The 22,402-nt window shown below is 48.1% G+C and overlaps 2 protein-coding genes across 5 annotated transcripts in view; one reads left to right on the top strand and one right to left on the bottom strand.

Moving 5' to 3' along the window:
• Positions 1-19,280, top strand: part of LOC139232422 (tetratricopeptide repeat protein 16) — a 57,170-nt gene extending 37,890 nt beyond the window's left edge. For all 4 annotated transcript variants that reach the window (XM_070862574.1, XM_070862573.1, XM_070862576.1 and 1 more), the window contains exons 10-14: positions 9,330-9,471; positions 10,944-11,109; positions 14,707-14,849; positions 16,863-17,004; positions 18,882-19,280. In XM_070862574.1, coding sequence (XP_070718675.1) covers positions 9,330-9,471; positions 10,944-11,109; positions 14,707-14,849; positions 16,863-17,004; positions 18,882-19,058 — 770 coding nt within the window. In that variant the 3' untranslated portion in view covers positions 19,059-19,280. The remainder of the gene's footprint in view (positions 1-9,329; positions 9,472-10,943; positions 11,110-14,706; positions 14,850-16,862; positions 17,005-18,881) is intronic.
• The window catches only part of LOC139232423 (torsin-1A-like), a 56,698-nt gene that overhangs the window by 12,098 nt on the left and 22,198 nt on the right, over positions 1-22,402 (bottom strand). The gene's annotated exons all lie outside the window — the stretch shown is intronic.

A 22,402-nucleotide genomic window follows, 5' to 3' on the forward strand; every position in this document is an offset into this window, starting at 1 on the left:
ACCAGTTCCCACTGTCACAGGACGGGAGAGTGGAGAGCACCAGTTCAAACTATCACAGGACAGAGAGTGGAGAGCACCAGTCAAACTGTCAAAGGAGAGAGAGTGGAGAGCACCAGTTCCCACTGTCACAGGACGGGAGAGTGGAGAGCACCAGTTCCCACTGTCACAGGAGAGAGAGTGGAGAGCACCAGTTCCCACTGTCACAGGAGAGAGAGTGGAGAGCACCAGTTCCCACTGTCACAGGACAGAGAGTGGAGAGCACCAGTTCAAACGATCACAGGATGGGAGAGTGGAGAGCACCAGTTCAAACGGTCACAGGACAGAGAGTGGAGAGCACCAGTTCCCACTGTCACAGGACAAAGAGTGGAGAGCACAGTTCCCACTGTCACAGGACGGGAGAGTGGAGAGCACCAGTTCCAACTGTCACAGGACAGAGAGTGGAGAGCACCAGTTCCCACTGTCACAGGACGGGAGAGTGGAGAGCACCAGTTCCCACTGTCACAGGACAGAGAGTGAAGAGCACCAGTTCCCACTGTCACAGGACAGAGAGTGGAGAGCACCAGTTCCCACTGTCACAGGACGGGAGAGTGGAGAGCACCAGTTCCAACTGTCACAGGACTGGAGAGTGAAGAGCACCAGTTCCCACTGTCACAGGACAGAGAGTGGAGAGCACCAGTTCCCACTGTCACAGGACAAAGAGTGGAGAGCACCAGTTCCCACTGTCACAGGACTGGAGAGTGGAGAGCACCAGTTCCCACTGTCACAGGAGAGAGAGTGGAGAGCACCAGTTCCCACTGTCACAGGAGAGAGAGTGGAGAGCACCAGTTCCCACTGTCACAGGACAGAGAGTGGAGAGCACCAGTTCCAACTGTCACAGGACAGGAGAGTGGAGAGCACCAGTTCCCACTGTCACAGGACAGAGAGTGGAGAGCACCAGTTCCCACTGTCACAGGACGGGAGAGTGGAGAGCACCAGTTCCCACTGTCACAGGACAGAGAGTGGAGAGCACCAGTTCCAACTGTCACAGGACAGAGAGTGGAGAGCACCAGTTCCCACTGTCACAGGAGAGAGAGTGGAGAGCACCAGTTCCCACTGTCACAGGACAGAGAGTGGAGAGCACCAGTTCAAACTGTCACAGGACAGAGAGTGGAGAGCACCAGTTCCCACTGTCACAGGAGAGAGAGTGGAGAGCACCAGTTCCCACTGTCACAGGACAGAGAGTGGAGAGCACCAGTTCAAGCTGTCACAGGACAGAGAGTGGAGAGCACCAGTTCCCACTGTCACAGGACAGAGAGTGGAGAGCACCAGTTCCCACTGTCACAGGACAGAGAGTGGAGAGCACCAGTTCCCACTGTCACAGGACAGAGAGTGAAGAGCACCAGTTCCCACTGTCACAGGACAGAGAGTGGAGAGCACCAGTTCAAACTGTATCAGGACAGAGAGTGGAGAGCACCAGTTCAAACTATCACAGGACGGGAGAGTGGAGAGCACCAGTTCCCACTGTCACAGGACGGGAGATTGGAGAGCACCAGTTCCCACTGTCACAGGACAGAGAGTGGAGAGCACCAGTTCCCACTGTCACAGGACAGAGAGTGGAGAGCACCAGTTCCCACTGTCACAGGACGGGAGAGTGGAGAGCACCAGTTCCCACTGTCACAGGACGGGAGAGTGGAGAGCACCAGTTCAAACTGTCACAGGACAGAGAGTGGAGAGCACCAGTTCCAACTGTCACAGGACAGAGAGTGGAGAGCACCAGTTCCAACTGTCACAGGACGGGAGAGTGGAGAGCACCAGTTCCAACTGTCACAGGACAGAGAGTGGAGAGCACCAGTTCCCACTGTCACAGGACGGGAGAGTGGAGAGCACGAGTTCCCACTGTCACAGGACAGAGAGTGGAGAGCACCAGTTCCCACTGTCACAGGACAGAGAGTGGAGAGCACCAGTTCAAACGATCACAGGATGGGAGAGTGGAGAGCACCAGTTCAAACTTTCACAGGACAGAGAGTGGAGAGCACCAGTTCAAACTATCACAGGACGGGAGAGTGGAGAGCACCAGTTCCCACTGTCACAGGACAGAGAGTGGAGAGCGCCAGTTCCCACTGTCACAGGAGAGAGAGTGGAGAGCACCAGTTCCCACTGTCACAGGAGAGAGAGTGGAGAGCACCAGTTCCCACTGTCACAGGACGGGAGAGTGGAGAGCACCAGATCAAACTATCACAGGACAGAGAGTGGAGAGCACCAGTCAAACTGTCAAAGGAGAGAGAGTGGAGAGCACCAGTTCCCACTGTCACAGGACGGGAGAGTGGAGAGCACCAGTTCAAACTATCACAGGACAGAGAGTGGAGAGCACCAGTCAAACTGTCAAAGGAGAGAGAGTGGAGAGCACCAGTTCCCACTGTCACAGGACGGGAGAGTGGAGAGCACCAGTTCCCACTGTCACAGGAGAGAGAGTGGAGAGCACCAGTTCCCACTGTCACAGGAGAGAGAGTGGAGAGCACCAGTTCCCACTGTCACAGGACAGAGAGTGGAGAGCACCAGTTCAAACGATCACAGGATGGGAGAGTGGAGAGCACCAGTTCAAACGGTCACAGGACAGAGAGTGGAGAGCACCAGTTCCCACTGTCACAGGACAAAGAGTGGAGAGCACAGTTCCCACTGTCACAGGACGGGAGAGTGGAGAGCACCAGTTCCAACTGTCACAGGACAGAGAGTGGAGAGCACCAGTTCCCACTGTCACAGGACGGGAGAGTGGAGAGCACCAGTTCCCACTGTCACAGGACAGAGAGTGAAGAGCACCAGTTCCCACTGTCACAGGACAGAGAGTGGAGAGCACCAGTTCCCACTGTCACAGGACGGGAGAGTGGAGAGCACCAGTTCCAACTGTCACAGGACTGGAGAGTGAAGAGCACCAGTTCCCACTGTCACAGGACAGAGAGTGGAGAGCACCAGTTCCCACTGTCACAGGACAAAGAGTGGAGAGCACCAGTTCCCACTGTCACAGGACTGGAGAGTGGAGAGCACCAGTTCCCACTGTCACAGGAGAGAGAGTGGAGAGCACCAGTTCCCACTGTCACAGGAGAGAGAGTGGAGAGCACCAGTTCCCACTGTCACAGGACAGAGAGTGGAGAGCACCAGTTCCAACTGTCACAGGACAGGAGAGTGGAGAGCACCAGTTCCCACTGTCACAGGACAGAGAGTGGAGAGCACCAGTTCCCACTGTCACAGGACGGGAGAGTGGAGAGCACCAGTTCCCACTGTCACAGGACAGAGAGTGGAGAGCACCAGTTCCAACTGTCACAGGACAGAGAGTGGAGAGCACCAGTTCCCACTGTCACAGGAGAGAGAGTGGAGAGCACCAGTTCCCACTGTCACAGGACAGAGAGTGGAGAGCACCAGTTCAAACTGTCACAGGACAGAGAGTGGAGAGCACCAGTTCCCACTGTCACAGGAGAGAGAGTGGAGAGCACCAGTTCCCACTGTCACAGGACAGAGAGTGGAGAGCACCAGTTCAAGCTGTCACAGGACAGAGAGTGGAGAGCACCAGTTCCCACTGTCACAGGAGAGAGAGTGGAGAGCACCAGTTCCCACTGTCACAGGACAGAGAGTGGAGAGCACCAGTTCCCACTGTCACAGGACAGAGAGTGGAGAGCACCAGTTCCCACTGTCACAGGACAGAGAGTGAAGAGCACCAGTTCCCACTGTCACAGGACAGAGAGTGGAGAGCACCAGTTCAAACTGTATCAGGACAGAGAGTGGAGAGCACCAGTTCAAACTATCACAGGACGGGAGAGTGGAGAGCACCAGTTCAAACTGTCGCAGGGGCATCCAGTCGTGCCCCGGTAACTGCCCCCAAAGGAAGTGGAGTGTGGGAAATTGCACTCCGCTTCCATTGAGGGGGGGTAAGGCCAATTCTGTGGCGGGAGCAGGACTTCCACGCTGGGAGCTAAAATTCCCTGCCCCAGAAGGTTGCCGCCCCCAAGATGGGAGCCTGTGCGGGGAGGCAGAGGGAAGATGAGGGGAGACGGGGGCGGGGGATGGAGGGGAGAGTGGGGGGGGTGGAGAAAGACAGGGCGGGGGACAGGAGGGGCCACATTGCAGCGGAGGTCTGTGGGGGCGAAGTGTGTTGGAGGGGCAGGTCTGGGGGCTCTGTGCCCCGGTGCGGGGAGTGTTCAGAGTGGGGTGGACGGGTTGACTGCGCAGATGGCAGTTGGTGGATGTGGTGTGGTTGGCGTCGCGGGGGCGTGGCTCCGGGGTGGCCGGGGCTGGGGGCTCGACATCCGGGGGTGTTCGGCATTTGGGAAGGGTTCTGACGGGACGGGGCGGGTTGGGTGCTGGGGGAGTGTTCCCGGTGTTGGATGGGTCCGGAGCCGGGGGTGGCACACTCTTGGGATGGGGGGGGGGAGGTGGGCTGTTTGGGGCTGGGACTGGGAGAGACTTCTTCACTCGGAGAGTTGTTGGCCTGTGGGGTTCCCTGCCGCGGAGAGTTGTTGATGCCAGTTCATTGGATGTGTTCGGGAGGGAGTTGGATGTGGTCCTTGCGGCTGGGGGGGTCGGGGGGTGTGGAGGGGGCATGGGGGGAGGTGCTGGGGTGGGTGATCAGCCATGATCTTGTTGGATGGCGGTGCAGGTTCGAAAGGCCGAATGGCCTACTCCTGCACCTATTTTCTATGTTTCTATGTTTCTAATCTACTCAACTTTTCTTCATGTCAAACTCTTCATCTCAGGAATCAACCTAGTGAACCTTCTCTGAACTGCCTCCAATGCAAGTATATCCCTCCTTAAATAAGGAGACCAAAACTGTACGCAATACTCCAGATGTGGCCTCACCAATACCCTGTACAGTTGTAGCAGGACTTCTCTGCTTTTATACTCTATTCCCCTTGTAATAAAGGCCAACATTCCATTTGCCTTCCTGATTACTTGCTGTACCTGCATACTAACGTTTTGTGTTTCATGCACAAGGACCCCCAGGTACCTCTGTACTGCAGCACTCTGCAATTTTTCTCCATTTAAATAATAATTTGCTTTTTTATTTTTTCTGCCAAAGTGGATAACCTCAAACTTTCCCACATTATACTCCATCTGCCAAACTTTTGTCTGCTCAGTTAGCCTGTCTATATCCTTTTGCAGAGTTTTTGTGTCCTCCTCACAACTTGCTTTCCCACCCATCTTTGTATCATCAGCAAACTTGGCTACATTACACTCGGTCCTTTCATCCAAATCATTAATATAGATTATAAATAGTTGAGGCACCAGCACCGATCCCTGCAACACCCCACTAGTTACTGTTTGCCAACCGGAAAATTACCCATTTATCCCGCTTCTCTGTTTTCTGTTAGTTAGGCAATCCTCTATCCATGCTAATATATTACCCCCAATCCCGTGAACTTTTATCTTGTGCAATAACATTTTATGTGGCACCGTATCGAATGCCTTCTGGAAATCCAAATACACCACATCCACTGGTTCCCCCTTATCCACCCTGCTCTTTATATCCTCAAATAACTCCAGCAAATTTGTCAAACATGATTTCCCTTTCATAAAACCATACTGACTCTGCTTGATTGAATCATGCTTTTCCAAATGTCCTGCTACTGCTTCCTTAATAATGGACTCCGGCATTTTCCCAACGACAGATGTTAGGCTAACTGGTCTATAATTTCCTGCTCTCTGACTGCCTCCTTTTTTAAATAGGGACGTTACATTTGCGGTTTTCCAATCCGCTGGGACCTCTCCAGAATCCAGGGAATTTTGGTAGCTTACAACCAATGCATCCATTATCTCTGCAACCACTTCTTTTAAGACCCTAGGATGTAAGGAATCAGTCCAGGGGACTTGTCCACCTTTAATCCCATTATTTTACCGAGTACTGTTTCTTTAATGATAGTGATTGTTTTAAGTTCCTCCCTCCCTACAGCTCCTGAATTATCCATTATTGGGATGTTTTTAGTGTCTTCTACCTTGAAGACCGATACAAAATATTTGTTCAAAGTCTCTGCCATTTCTCTGTTTCCCATTATTAATTCCCCAGTCTCATCCGATCAGGGACCAACATTTACTTTAGTCACTCTCTTCCTTTTTATATACCTGTAGAAACTCTTACTATCTATTTTTATATTTCTTGCTAGTTTATTCCCATAATCTATCTTCCCTCTCCATAATTTTTTTAGTCATCCTTTGCTGATTTTTAAATGTTTTCCAATCCTCTGGCCTCCCACTAGTCTTGGTCACTTTGTATGTCCTTGTTTTCAATTTGATACCATCCCTTATTTCCTTAGTTAGCCACGGGTGGCTATCCCTTCTCTTACAGTCTTTCCTTCTCACTGGGATATATTTTTGTTGCGAGTTATGAAATATCTCCTTAAATGTCCGTCACTGCTCATCAACTGTCTTGCACTTTAATCTATTTTCACAGTCCACTTGAGCCAACTCTGCCTTCATACCTTTATAATTGCCTTTATTTAAGCTCAGGACACTAATTGAGATCCAACTATCTCACAGTCCAACTGAATTTGAAATTTAACCATGCGATGATCACTCTTTCCTAGAGGATCCTTTACTAGGAGATCATTTATTAATCCTGTCTCATTACACAGTACCAGATCTAAGATAGCCTGCTCCCTGGTTGGTGCCGCAATGTACTGTTCAAGGAAACCATCCCAGATACACTCTATGAACTCTTCCTCAAGGCTACTTTGGCCAATTTGATTTGTCCAATCAATATGAAGACTAAAATCGCCCATGATTATTGCCGTTCCTTTTTTACAAGCCCCCATTATTTCTTGATTTATATTCTGTCCAACAGTGTAGCTACTGTTAGGGGGCCTATAGACTGCGCCCACCAGTGACTTCTTCCCCTTATTATTTCTTCGTTCCACCCAAACTGATTCTACATCTTGATCTTCTGAGCCAATATGTTTCTCACTAACGCACTGATCTCATCCTTTATTAACAGAGCTACTGCACCTCCATTTCCTTTCTGTCTATCCTTCCGAATTGTCAAATACCCCTGAATATTCAGTTCCCAGTCCTGGTCACCTTGCAACCATGTCTCTGTAATGGCTATCAGATCATACCCATTTGTATCTATTTGTGCCATTAACTCATCTATCTTGTTACAAATGCTGCATACATTCAGATAAAGAGCTTTTAATTTTGTTTTTTTTTACCATTTTTCCCTGCTTTGACCCCCACTTTCTGATACATTCTTATGTTTATACATTCTGTCCCTTCCTGTCACACTCTGGTTATCAATTCCCCAGTGTTTACAATATACATAGATGACCTGGAAGAGGGGACAGAGTGTAGTGTAACAAAATTTGCAGATGACACAAAGATTAGTGGGAAAGCGGGTTGTGTAGAGGACACAGAAAGGCTGCAAAGAGATTTAGATAGGTTAAGCGAATGGGCTAAGGTTTGGCAGATGGAATACAATGTCGGAAAATGTGAGGTCATCCACCTTGGAGAAAAAAACTGTAAAAAGGAATATTATTTGAATGGGGAGAAATTACAACATGCTGTGGTGCAGAGGGACCTGGGGGTCCTTGTGCATGAATCCCAAAAAGTTAGTTTGCAGGTACAGCAGGTAATCAGGAAGGCGAATGGAATGTTGGCCTTCATTGCGAGAGGGATGGAGTACAAAAGCAGGGAGGTCCTGCTTGAACTGTATAGGGTATTAGTGAGGCTGCCCCTGGAGTACTGCGTGCAGTTTTGGTCACCTTACTTAAGGAAGGATATACTAGCTTTGGAGGGGGTACAGAGACGATTCACTAGACTGATTCCGGAGATGAGAGGGTTACCTTATGATGATAGATTGAGCAGACTGGGTCTTTACTCGTTGGAGTTCAGAAGGATGAGGGGTGATCTTATAGAAACATTTAAAATAATGAAAGGGATAGACAAAATGGAGGCAGAGAGGTTGTTTCCATTGGGTCGGGGAGACTAGAACTAGGGGGCACAGCCTCAAAATATGGGGGAGCCAATTTAAAACCGAGTTGAGAAGGAATTTCTTCTCCCAGAGGGTTGTGAATCTGTGAAATTCTCTGCCCAAGGAAGCAGTTGAGGCTAGCTCATTGAATGTTTTCAAATCACAGATAGACAGATTTTTAACCAATAAGGGAATTAAGGGTTATGGGGAGCAGGCGGGTAAGTGGAGCTGAGTCCACGGCCAGATCAGCCATGATCTTGTTGAATGGCGGAGCAGGCTCGAGGGGCTAGATGGCCTACTCCTGTTCCTAATTCTTATGTTCTTATGTTACGCTGCTCTGTTGCTTTCTCCTTGCTCTTTGACTGTTTACATTTCCGCTCACCTGAACACCCCCCCCCCTCCACTATTTAGTTTAAATCCCTGGTTATTCAATTCTCCAGGACACTAGTCCCAGCATGGTTCAGGTGAAGCCCGTCCCAACAGAACAGCTCCCTCTTACCCCAGTACTGGTGCCAATGTCCCATGAACCAAAACCCATTTCTCCCACACCAGTCTTTGAGCCAGGTGTTTAACTCTCTGATCTTATTTACCCTATGCAAATTTGCTCATGGCTCAGGTAGTAATCCAGAGATTATTAGCTTTGTGGTTCTGCTTTTTAATTTGGCCCCTAGCTGCTCAGAATCCCTCAGCAGCACCTCTTTGTTTGTCCTACCTATGTCGTTGGTGCCCACGTGGATCACAACAACTGGATCTTCCCCCTCTCACTCCAAGTTCCTCTGCAGCCCAGAGGAGATGTCCTTAACCCTGCCACCGGGCAGGCAACACAGCCTTCGGAACTCATGCTCTTGGCTGCAGAGAACAGTATATATATATATAACAGTATATATATGTTAATAAAAATAATGTAGTAAATATATGCTTTTTATTTTTGAACAATGTAAGGAACATGAAGCAGAATATATATATATCATCATCATAGGCAGTCCCTCGAAACAAGGGTGACTTGCTTCCACGCCAAACAGGGATGAGTTCACAGGTGTTTCAATGAAGGACCTAATATTCCAGGTCCTGAACTACATGTTGAAGGGTGGAAGATGCCTGTGCGTGGATTTTTTTAACGTGTGGTGACCGTTGCACACCAGCCACCACACGGGCTTGACAGAGCTAGGTCTTGGTCCAGTGGCAAGGGTTATCCAAGACGACTGGAGACCAGCTCTGTTGCACGGACCCTAGTGCCCGCACACATATCGCAGTGTGGGCTGGTCCGTGCTGCCCCTGGGCCCTCACCTCTCCTGGGCCCCGATCGCTTCCCTCTACAAACTCTCGCCGCTCCTTCGCCCCGACCTCACCGCTCCTGCTGATATATATATCATCTTGAAGAGATATCTGCTTTAATTTTCAGATTGTTTCCTCAAGCAATGTCTGCTGGACTTTGCATTGTTGGACTATGAGCAAGCTCAGGAGCTGGATCCTGAGGACTGGCGAATACAGATCCGCATCGCTGCAATAAACAACCAGAAAGGACTCATCGAATACGAGAACAGGTAGCAGTATTGTCCCTTCACCTAATATGCTGAATGTCCCTTCTGTGCATGTGGTGATCAGGTTGCAGAATGCAACGTTTTCCACTTAGTGACAGCAATGTGCAATCTCAAGGCTACTTGAAATGTAAATCATAAGCATGTACGAAATAGGAGCAGGAGTAGGCCACATGGCCCCTCGAGCCTGCCCCGCCATTCAGTAAGATCATGGCTGATCTTCTACCTCAACTCCACTTTCCCCGCACTGTCCCCATATCCCTTAGTGTCCAAAAATTCATCTATCTCTCTCTTGAAAATACTCAACGATTGAGCATCCAGATTCAATCTATCAAATCTATCAGTCAGTGGTAATGTTCCCCTGGCAGTTACCTCAATAATACATGTTTTTATCTCTGTTTGACACTTGTTTTTGCCTTTTGCCATTCCCAATGAGATTAGCGTATTAGTGCCAAATGTAAAGGTCAGATTTTGCAGAGATATTGCCAGAGCTGGAGTGAAAAACTGCAGTGGTGTATGGTAAACCAAATTTCTCCAGAAGGAATCAGAATTTGATGGCAGCAGAATAGCAAATGGGTTTGAGTAAACTATCAGAACTTACCGTTTAAAAAAGTATGCACAAGCTTTGCTATAGGGGATAACAGTAATATGGCTTCCTAAGAGTTGCAATCCCATCTCCAGGATTGCTATATGAACTGCCTCAAATGGTGCTCTAACTAGTATTAGTTCAGTAATCTCACTCACAGTAGAAAATCATAAATGTCACACTAATAGAAAGAAAGACTTGCATTTATATAACGCCTTTTACGGCCACCAGATGACCCAAGCGCTTTACAGCCAATTAACTACTTTTGGAGTCTAGTCACTGTTGTAATGTGGGAAATGCGGCAGCCAATTTGCGCACAGCAAGCTCCCACAAACAGCAATGTTATAATGACCAGATGATCTATTCTTTTGTTATGTTGATTGAGGGATAAATATTAGCCCAGACACCGGAGATAACTCAACCTGCTCTTCTTCAAAATAGTGGCCATGGGATCTTTTACGTTCACTTGAGAGAGAAAGAACAGACGGGGCCTCGGTTTAGCGTCTCATTCGAAAGACGGCACCTCCGACAGTGCAGCACTCCCTCAGCACTGCACTGGAGTGTCAGCCTAGAATTTTTTGTGCACAAGTCCCTGGAGTTGGACTTGAACCCACGACCTTCTGGGCTATCCACTGAGCCCCAGCTGACACAACAGTTAGGATCCTAAACAGGTTGTTGAGAAACTGCAATGGGAGCGTCGCGGTGCTTAAAATCGGATGTTGCTTGCTGCTGCTGTGCAATGGCAAACCAACGTCCCACACTTCCATTCCCCCCCTTTTTCTCATGTTGATGAACATTTCTTTGCCTACGGGAACAAGATTGAAGATCCCGGGATCAGGCATTTTGTTTTAAACTTGATCACATTTCCCTTTGTTTTTTTTTGTGTACCCAGGAACTATGAGCAGGCTGAGAAGCAATTTACCAGTGCCATTGAGAGCAATCCAAACGTGTCCCACTACTACCTTCACAGGGCTAAAACACGAGAGATCCTCCAGCACATGACTGGCTCCCAGGAAGATGCAATCATGTCATTGTTGTTGGACATACGAAACAAACAGGTAAGCATTCAGGTCGGATCTGGCAATGTTAGCTGATGGTGACGAAATTACAATGTTCTGAACCATCATCATTCAGTAGCTTGACTTGGCTGGTAAACAGAACGACTTGCATTTATATCACCACCTCCGGACATCCCACAGCGCTTAACAGCCAAAAAGGCTGGTTTGCAAAATTGAGGCTGACAGAATAGGAGGGTCCGTGTCAGCTTGGATAAGGACAGAAAGCAGCGAGTCATGCTGAATGGTTGTTTTTCAGACTGGAGGATGGTGGGCAATGGTGTTCCCCAGGGGTCAGTGCCAGGACCACTGCTTTTTTGATATATATATATATATATATATAAATGACTTGGATATTGGAATACAGAGTAAAATTTCAAAATTTGCTGATGATACTAAACCTGGAGGTGTGGCAAACCATGAGGGTGATACCAATTGACTGCAACAGGTCATAGATAGGCTGGCAAAATGGGCAGATGCAATTTAATACAGAGAAGTGTGAAGTGATGCATTTTGGCAGAAGGGATAGGGAGAGGCAGCATAGACTTAATGGCACAGTTCTAAAGAGTGTACAGGAACAGGGGGACCAGGGGGACATGTGTGTTGTGTATGCCATAACTGTTAGACTGAGTATTGTTTAACTCCAAGAGGTATAACCTTGGCTCTGCTTTATTAAGGCCCAAAGTGAACAATATACAAAATGGCTGACCTTTTATACTTGGGCTGCACACTCGTGCATGCAGCCCAATGGCCTCCAATAGTGACGCCATCTAGTGGATAGTGATCCCAAAAGTACATACATGACAATGTGCATAGATCTTTGAAGGTGGCAGGACATATTGAGAGAGTAGTTAGCAAAGCATTTGGGATCCTGGGCTTCATAAATAGAGGTATTGAGTACAAAAACAGGGAAGTTATGCTGAACCTTTATAACACTCTGGTTAGGCCGCAACTGGAGTATTGTGTCCAGTTCTGGTCACCATACTTTAGGAAGGATGTTGTGTCCTTGAGAGGGTGCAGAGGAGGTTTACCAGAATGGATCCAGGGATGAGGGATTTTAGCTACAAGGTTTGGTTGGAGAAGCTGGGGTTGTTCTCCCTGGAGCAAAGGAAGTTGAGGAGAGATTTGATAGAGGTGTACAAGATTATGACAGGTTTAGATAAGGTAGACAAAGAAAAGCTGTTCCCATTAGCTGATGGTCCAAGGACTAGGGGACAGAGATTTAAGGCTTTGGGCAAGAGATACAGGGGAGATGTGAGGAAGAACATTTTTACACAGTGAATGGTAATGACCTGGAACTCACTGCCTACGAGGGCGGTGGAAACGGACACGATCAATTATTTCAAAAGGAAATTGGATAGACACTTGAGGGAAATGAACTTGCAGGGCTACGGGGATAGAGCGGGTGAATGAGACTGCTTTACAGAGAGCCGGCATTGACCTGATGGGCCGTCTGGCCTCCTTCTGTGCCATTATGACACTATGGGGCCGAAATTCAGCCCCACCGGGAACCTGGCGCACCTACCTTTTTCAAAGTGTTTTTACCGCCGTTTCGGATGAGGTTGCCTCTTTCCCGAAATTCAGTTCTTTGTCTTTTTTTTGAAGCGGCCAGGAAGTCGGTCCTAATGGGGGCGGAAGTGCGGCGGCAAGTGCTGGTGTGGGGCGGAAATGGAAACGGGACGGACTCTCCGCCGCTGTCACTCAGCAGCGGAGCGGTGGTGATGTCATCGCGTGTCTGCGTCACCTCCTATCTCCCCTCCTTTAAAAGGGGAGAGAATCGGCGAATATTTAGGATCGGGCACTGGGCCACCAGGGAGGGTTTCTGCCGTGCCAACGGCCTGGCACCCAAGAGTGGGTGCCAGGCTGCCTGTTGTCGGCCCGGCCGAACCCGGGGTCACAATATTCCGGCCGACGTAGAAGTCGGCTGGCAAAAAAAAAAAAAAAAAAAAAAATGGCAGCCGCGGCATTGGGCCCTCGCCTTTAATGGCCGCCGCGCAGCCTGGGCCGACAGAGGGAATGAAAGATGCACCGACAAAACGCCGTCGGGGGGGAGGGGGGGGGGGCACTGCTCGGCGGCATAAGATTTTTCGGGCTGAATTTCGAGGGAGGTGGGGTTCCCGGCGGTGCGCGCATTGATGACGCACTCACGGTCGCTCGGCAATGGCGGGATGAAAGTGGGGGGCAGCCAGAAAAATATCCCTGCTGAATTTAGCTTGCGGTGGCCATTCGACCAGCCGCTCGACTCTGCCACATGGCCGCCGCAGTCAGGCGGTAACTGGCCTTATTCGGGAGCTGAATTTCGGCCCCTGTGACTCAATGGAGTACTTTTTTATTTGCACTCACTGTTGTAATGTAGGGAAACACGGCAGCCAATATGTGCACAGCAAGCTCCCACAAACAACACTGAGACTATGACCAGATAATCTGTTCTTTTTATGATATTGGTTGGGAGATAAATATTGGCCCAGTGCACCAGGGAGAACGCCCCTGCTCTTGAGCACTCGCAACTCTGAGTCCGAGAGTTGTGGGCTCCAGCCCCACATCAGGACCAGAATACAGAATCAAGGCGGATATTCCAGCGCAGCACTGAGGGAATGCTGCTCTCCTGGGGGTGCCCTCCTTCACATGAGATATTAAACTGCAGACCCTGCGTATCTTTTAAGGCCGATATTCAAGATACCGTGACATTGTTTTTAAGAAAAGATCTTATGCTGTGTGCAAAATGGCCGCCAGGTTTGCCTGCATACCAACAACGATTGGACCTCAAAAGTAATTCCTGTGAATGCTTTGGGACTTCACGGAGACATGATAAGCCACGGTATTAACACAAGTCCTTCTTTCTAACAATCACATTGCTTTTTGCAGTTTTCATAATCTGTTCATCCCATATTGAAATTCCTAGAGCATTGTAAAGTACAGTTTTTTTACTATTTATATAAACAAAGACATCATGATAGCAATTAGTGTGTACAATGGCTTCACTAGGAGCTAATTTGATTGGTAAATAGTCTATTCTTGTTCCAACCTTTGTTTATTGTGTTTCACTTGAAAAATTCTCAGTACATCACTGCAATTAAAGGTACGTATGATTGATTCTTTCTGTCTGTCTATCTAATCAATCCAATCTATCTAATCTATCTATCTAATCTATTTATCTCAACTTCCACAAGCAAGCTTCTCCCTATAACCCAAAACGTGACCTATATACAAAGTATTCTGGACTATCAGGCTGCAATTAGCCAGTTTTACCATTAAGAAAAACAAAGTATTAGACACACAAGATCATGTTTTGGTTCATTTGGGAGTGAGGGCTTGCCTGTGGATTTAAAAAAATATATTTAAATGGAGATTCTTTAATATCCAAAACTGGACAGATTTTCAATTCTGATACTCTGGATATTTAAAATAATTCCAGTAAATTCTTTCTTGACCTGGATTTGTTAGATGTGTTCATTCACATTAGGACACTGCATTGATTGCAGAAAGACAGATATGTAAATTTAAATCTTGGTTAATGCGCGTCCTTTGTTTGAGTCTATCCGTACAAATTTATGGCAGTAAATGGGGTTAATTCCTCTCTATATATTGTCTTCTGTTTAGATTATTCCCCTTCTAACGCATCTCTTCCCTGGAAAATCCATTGATGAGATTATGGGCAGTCAAGTTGTAGAATCTGCGAGAACAAAGTTAAAGGCTAGCCTCCATGCCTGTACACCTTGTGTCATGAAAAGACTTCAGCAAAGGTACGGCACTGGGTTTCCTGGTGGTTACAAGTAGACCGGGGATGGGCAATTATTTGGGCTGGAGGGCCACTTGACAAGTTTTGGTGAGCTGTTGAGGGCAGCCCACCAGTGTTCCAGCAATCGTGCTGTCCCGCGCAGGCTACTCCCCAGCTCCTGCCGTGGGAAGAGATACTGCTTGTGTGCGGCTGCATAGTGGCCAGCCACGCAGCAAATTTAAAGGGACCATGCGCAAAAACAAGTTAGCGGGAACATTGCATAAACGTAAACATCGCATAAACATTAATTCAGATAGTAGTCATCATAGACAGTCCCTCGAAATCGAGGACTTGGTTCCACTCTAAAAGTGAGTTCTCAGGTGACTGAACAGTCCAATATGGGAATTACAGTCTCTGTCACAGGTGGGACAGACAGTGGTTGGAGGAAAGGGTGGGTGGGGAGTCTGGTTTGCCGCAAGCTCCTTCCACTGCCTGCGCTTGTTTTCTGCATGCTCTCAGCGATAGTAGTCAGATGCTATCTTATAACCACAACATGTATTTGATATTGCTTAGAATTGAATCAAAGATAAAAGTTGAAAATGTTATGATATTTTCTGGTCTCAATAAACCAGTGCTGTAAAATAGAACGGCACCCTCTTTAGAGCCTGTGTCAGCATTAGTTTCCCACCTCAGTCATCCTTCTATCACTCTGAAAAGATTCGTAATGCTACCCCAATTGGAGCCAGAAGGACAAGTGGAGCCAGAAGAACATAAGAATTAGGAGCAGGAGTAGGCCATTCGGCCCCTTGAGCCTGCTCCGCCATTCAATAAGATCATGGCTGATCCTTATCTGCCTCAACTCCACTTACCTGCATTATCCCCACATTCCTTAATATTTAAAAATCTATCAATTCCGGTCTTGAACCACTTGGATTTTTACAACAATCTGGCCGTTTTCTGGAGTTAGCCCGCAGATTATCAGATTTTAATTTCACAACTTGCTGTGGTGGGATTTGAACTTACGACCATCTGGGTTACTGATCCAAGACAATAAACACTACCGTACCCGCAGGTGCTTTAATCATTACATTACATGGATGGTAAGTGCACAGGCTGCTGCTCTCTGGCAAGGATTCCTGTAAGATTAGGTCATTGATGCAGGGAGTAAGGCTGCTGGTTTGAACAATTCAGAGAATTCCTTCAATGTTCAAATTTCCTATCGCCAAACTGCAAACCACTGGCACTAAAACAGAAAATGCTGCAAATACTCGGCAGGCCAGGCAGCATCCGTGGAGAAAGAAACAGAGTCAATGTTTCAGGTCTGTGTGACCCTTGGTCAGAACGGGAAAAGTTAGCGATGTAACAGATTTTAAGCAGGTGCAAGGATAGGGAATCTTACTGAATGGCGGAGCAGGCTCGAGGGGGCCAAATGGCCTACTCCTGCTCCTAATTCTTATGTTCTTATGTTGTTATGCCAGGCTGATATTCCGCAGTTTGAGTAGGTAACTTGGGGAATGAGTGAGCCATTTCAGAGAGCGTTGTTTTTCTATAAATTCAACTGTGATGCCCTTCTCTCGGGAGACTGAGTAGCACCCACCACAGCAGGGCACATTGTACAGGGGTCTTACAAAATACTTGCTCTGATGGACTGAATGACATTTTCGCATTCTATGCAACTTAAAATGCAAATTAGAATCCTTTCAAAATTTAATGCATAATGACTGTTATGTTCATAATGAAGAAATTCATATTTTAAGCAATATTTTCATTTTACTTCTCATTTAGAATTGACTGAAATGTGATTTTTTTTTTTTAAACCTGTATTTCCGTAATTCATCACTGAATATTAATTCACGTTGCCGACACACATGAAACAGTAACAGGCAAAAGAGGGGGGGGGGGGTGCGGTGGGGGAGTGGATTAGCAGCAAGTTCTGACAGAGTTACTGAGAAAAGACAACTATGATTATACTTCCTAACTCAGAAATGAGGAAGTAAATTAATTTGAGGTTTCACACTTTGCTCTGTGTACATTGCAGACAGCCCAGTCTAATGCAACCAAAGCATCCAAGCAATGGGATCTCTGGCACAGACAAAGTGGCACCAGAAGCTGAAAGTGGTTTCGCACCTTGTATCAATGAAAAAGACCTGTATGAAGAAATTGTAGCCAAAAAGAAAATGGTAAGGACAATTTGAGCAGTCACTCTTTGAGAAGGGAGCACCAGTCTGAGCAATTGTGGAAATAGGCGCCATTGACCAAAAAAGGTCATGAACCCTTATAGTGCCATTCACGCATCCCTCTGCAGCCTCATGATTGAGAACAATGCAAGTGTAGAACAGCTGGGGTAGTGTGTCCAATTCTGGGCACCACACTTGAGGAAGGACAGGAAGGCTTTGGAGAGGGTACAGAAGAGAATTACTAGAATGGTTCCAGGGATGAGGGTTACTGTTATATGGATAGATTGGAAAAGCTGAGGCTGTTCTCCTTGGAGCAGAGAAGGCCAAGAGGAGATTTGATGGAGGTGTATAAATTATAAAGATAAACTGTCTCCAATGGCTGAATGGTCGGTAACCAGAGGGCACAGATTTAAGATGATTGGCAAAAAAAACAGAGACAACGTGAGGAAAAACTACATAACGAATGGATAGGATTTGGAATGCACTGCCTGATAGGGTGGTGGATGCAGATTCAAAGTAGCCTTTGAAAGGGAACTGGATAAATATTTTAAGGAGAAAAAATTTCAGGGATATGGGGAAAGAGTGGGATTAGCTGGATTTCTCGTTGAAAGAGCCAGTGCAGACTCGATGGGCCGAACGACTTCCTTCTGTGCTGTATTATTCCATGAATCCAAGCCACACAGGTCGTAAGGTGTCAGGTTTAATTCCTGGTCTATACTGAGCTACCACATCTCAGCCAAGGTGTAATTGGGGGTGTTGCAATGAACCTCTGTTCCACTGGGCTACAGAGGGGTGCCCTCCCCCTCCTGATCGCCATCCAGCGAGCCCCCTCTGTATGGCTGTCAGGAGAACAGGACCAGAGTTGGCGTCGATGACCTCCGTGGTTGATAGCTTGTCTATCAATGTTTACTTGCACGGTGTGATCTTCTGGGATAGGTCTGTTTCTCCCTGCCGGTTCGCTCAGTGACATCCCCTGTACTGCTCAAGAGCTCAACCAGAGCACCTCATCCGTGGAAAACATGTTAGTGGCTGGACATACAGAATGACGTCATTTCAGAATAGGTCTTTTCCATGAATAGAAGCATGTTGTTTAATGTGCAGTATCGCCTGTATCTTTTAATTTATTCTTTTTTTTTTATTCATTGGATGTGGGCGTCACTGGCAAGGCCGGCATTTATTGCCATCCCTAATTGCCCTCGAGAAGGTGGTGGTGAACCGCCACCGTGTCAATCTCAATGCTGCGGGTCTGGAGTCACAGGTAGGCCAGACCGGGTAAGGACGGCAGATTTCCTTCCCTAAAGGACATAAGAAATAGGAGCAGGAGTAGGCCATTCGGACCCTCGAGCCTGCTCCGCCATTCAATACGATCATGGACTCAGGTCCACTTCCCTGCCCGCTCCCTATAACTCATTCCCTTATCAGTTAAGAAACTGTCTATCTCTGCCTTAAATTTATTCAATGTCGCAGCTTCCACAGCTCTCTGAGGCAGCGAATTCCACAGATCCACAACCCTCTGAGAGAAGAAATTTCTCCTCATCTCAGTTTTAAATGGGCGGCCCCTTATTCTAAGATCATACCCTCTAGTTCTAGTCTCCCCCATCAGTGGAAACATCCTCTCTGCATCCACTTTGTCAAGCCCCCTCATAATCTTATACATGAGTGAACCAGATGGGTTTTTAACGACAATCCGGTAGCTTTGTGGTCATCATTACTGATACTAGCTTTTTAAACTGAATTTAAATTCCCCTGATGCCGTGGTGGGATTTGAACTCGGGTCTTTGGACCATGCGTCTAGGCCTCTGGATTACTGGTCCAGTAACATAACTACTATACTACCGTACCCCTGCTAACAGAGAGTACATTTTTCTATGTTGATACAGATAACTCAAGAAATCAAAAGGTCTCTTCACCGTAGGAAACCCCTGTTGGTTGACCGACCAAGGATCAGTATGGTTTTCCAGCCTGCAGACATTGCTTCCCGAAATTCAGAAGATGCATCACAAAGTCAGCAGTCCAACTGGAAGAAGATTTGCTCCCTTTTAACAAGCGTGACTTGAGTAATACAAGTTACCTTTCATTGCTTCTTCTTCAGTCAATTCAATGAGTCAGTTTAATAAAATGGTAACATTAACTTTTGCTAATAGACTACAGCTTAAATAGATATTTAAACCTTAAATATGCTTGAACTCCCTATACGTTCAATGTACACAGAATTACAAAGTTGTGGTGAAATACTTATATAGTGTATTGTATTAAAAAAAAGCAGCATTACACAGTTACTCGAGTGAGAGATATATGTTTTTACCCAGCAGGATTTAAACACACTCAATCAGTTAGAATCACAGACGTTTACAGCACAGAAGGAGGCTATTCGGCCCATCGTGTCCGTGCCAGCTGAGAAAGGGCTATCCAGTCTAATCTTACTTTCCAGCTCTTGGTCCGTAGCCCTGTAGATTACGGCACTTCACGTGCACATCCAAGTACTTTTTAAATGTGGTGAGGGTTTCTGCCTCTACCACCCTTTCAGGCAGTGAGTTCCAGACCCCCACCATCCTCTGGGTGAAAAAAGTTCTCCTCAACTCCCCTCTACCAATTACTTTAAATCTATGCCCCCTGGTTGTTGACCCCTCTGCTAAGGGGAATAGGTCCTTCCTATCCACTCTATCTAGGCTCCTCATAATTTTATACACTCCTCAATTAAGCCTCCTCTGCAGTTCAAGGCGATTCATTCACACATATAATTCAATGGAACTGGAGATGTTTAAATGCATCTCCCTCCCCAGGCTGATGTGCAGTGTGAGCTGGAGAAATAATGGTATATTTCCTGACCTTCAAAACTGTACTTTTTAATACTTTGAAGAAATCCTTCCTCTCCCCCGTCCCTTGCCAAAATACAGTACCCAAGGTAACATGGTGCACCAACGGCAACAGGATGTTATTTGATCAATCTTTTTGGTAATTGAGGGGGGGGAACAAAAAGACATTTTGGACAGTAATCATAAATTTAGAGCATTTACAACACAAGTCTTGTGGCTGGGACACGTCTGGCTCAGTGGGTAGCACACTCGCCTCTGAGTCAGAGGGTTGTGGGTGCAAGTCCCACTCCAGGAACTGGAGCACATCATCATAGGCGGTCCCGCGAACGAGGATGACTTGCTTCCACGGGAGTTCACAGATGTTTCAATGAACGACCCAATGTTCCAGTCCTGAACTCCAATTGAGGGGGTGGAAGATGCCTGTGCGTGAATTTTTTTTAACGTGGGGTGACCGTTGCACACCAGCCACCACACGGGCTCGACAGAGCTAGGCCTTTATCCAATGGCAAGGGTTAACCAGGACGGCTGGAGACCTGCTCTGCTGCACGGACCTGGTGCGCACGCACACCACAGTGTGGGCTGGCCCGTGCTGTCCCTGAGCCCCGTACCCTCATACGTCGTATCTCCGCCACAATGTTCCAGGGCCCGGCGCTCCAGCTGTAATATAGCCCGGACCTGCGGTGGTGTTCTCACACAAGTCGGGGCAGCCCACGTACTCTAGGCTGACACTCCAGTGCAGTGCTGAGGGAGTGCTGCACTGTCGGAGGTCCCGCCTTTCGGATGAGACGTTAAACCGAGGCCCCATCTGCTCTGTCCCTATTTCAAAGAAGAGGGGAGTTATCGCCGGTGTCCTGGCTAATATTTTATCCCTTCAGTCAACATAACAAAAACAGTTTATCTGGCCATTATCACATTGCTGTTTGTGGGAGCTAACTATATGCAAATTGGCTGCCGCGTTTCCCACATTACAGCGGTGACTACAGTCCAAAAGTATTTCATTGGCTGTAAAGCGCTTTGAGACATCCGGTGGTTGTGAAAGGTGCTATATAAATGTAACAGCAGCTGTTAAAGGATTTTTTAAAAATCTAGCCAATTGACCTGGAGCCTGAAATTTACAACTCTTTTGGTTGAAAAACAAAACAGTTAAGTCAAATGCCCTCCAATCTGGGGGACACTCCAAACATTTTTCAACTGCCCTCTTTTTTTTCTTTTTTGGGGTTTTTTTTTGTATTTTTTTTGTGGGTTTTTTTGGCACTTTTTTTCCAACTGCCCCCTACAAATGGAGAGGGGGACACTAAAAACACCGGCAATTAAAACAAATTAAACTTTAAAACATAAAATCAAATTAAAATTTGGTTGCCGGGGGTGATGATGCACTCCAGTCCCTCCGGCGCCCACCTCTCGCGGAAGGCCGCGTGCTCCATCTCCAAGGTCACCCTGGACCGGATGTAAGAGCGGAAGAGAGGCAGACAGTCAGGCTGAACGACCCCCTCGACCGCCCGCTGCCTGAACTGGCTGATGGCACCCTTGGCCGTGCCCAGGAGCAGTCCTATGAGGAGGCCCTCGGACCTACCCGCTCCCCTCCGCACAGGGTGCCCAAAGATCAGGAGTGTGGGACTGAAGTGCAGCCAAAATTTCAGGAGCAGCCCCTTTAAATAATAAAACAGGGGCTGCAACCTCGTGCATTCAATAAAAACATGGAACACGGACTCCTCCAGACCGCAGAAATTGCAAGCGGCCTGGGAGCCTGTGAACCGGCTTAAAAATTTGTTGCACGGGACTGCTCCGTGCACCACCCTCCAGGCCAAGTCCCCGATAAATAGTGGGAGGACTCTCGCGTAGAGTACCCTCCATCAGGGACCCCCGCCTCCTCCGGACGGCAAGATGGTACGCCATGGCGTGTCCGGACGGCAGGCGAGGATGGCAAAGTTGAGAGTGTGCAGGAGCAGCCCGTACAGGAAACCCCTCCACGCAGAACTGAAAGGCAAGGAGGGGATTTCCCCGAGGCGGCTCAAGTTGTGAGGCGCCTGCTCCCGAGGGAGGTTCCGGGGTTTGGCGCCGATGAGGAATTCCGTCCGGACGGGGGTCAGTTCGGACGGGATCTCCTCACGTGCTTGAGCCTCCTCGACGCACCTAACGGAGTCAGGGCCCAGAGCTGTTTTTAGCGACTCGATGGCATCGGCCGCGTGGCGGACGTTGGCAGAATTTAGGCGCCGTGCCAGCGTGTCTGGCGCCATCCAGCCCGCTCCTCCGCCATCGAGCAGGTCCCTGACCCTGGTCACCTCACCAGCCACAGCCCTCTCGTCCGACTGCCACCTAAAACCTCAGTCGTGGAGGTACGGATTCCCGAGCAGCGGCTCCTGCAGGACAGCCGCCACTCCAGCCGGCGGAGAGCTGCGCTTGGTGGAGACTTTGTTCTAGACCCTGGTGAGTTCCTTGTAAAAGACAGGCAGCTCCCGGAGGGCGGTCCTGCCCCCCACACTCACAAACAGGAGCTGCGTGTCGTAGTTGAGGCCGTGCTGCTAGCGGAAGAAATACGTCACCAGCGCACGCCACCTCGGAGGGGGCTCGACGTAAAGATATCT

This window comes from Pristiophorus japonicus, chromosome 20, assembly GCF_044704955.1.
Source record: "Pristiophorus japonicus isolate sPriJap1 chromosome 20, sPriJap1.hap1, whole genome shotgun sequence".
Lineage (NCBI taxonomy): Eukaryota > Metazoa > Chordata > Chondrichthyes > Pristiophoridae > Pristiophorus > Pristiophorus japonicus.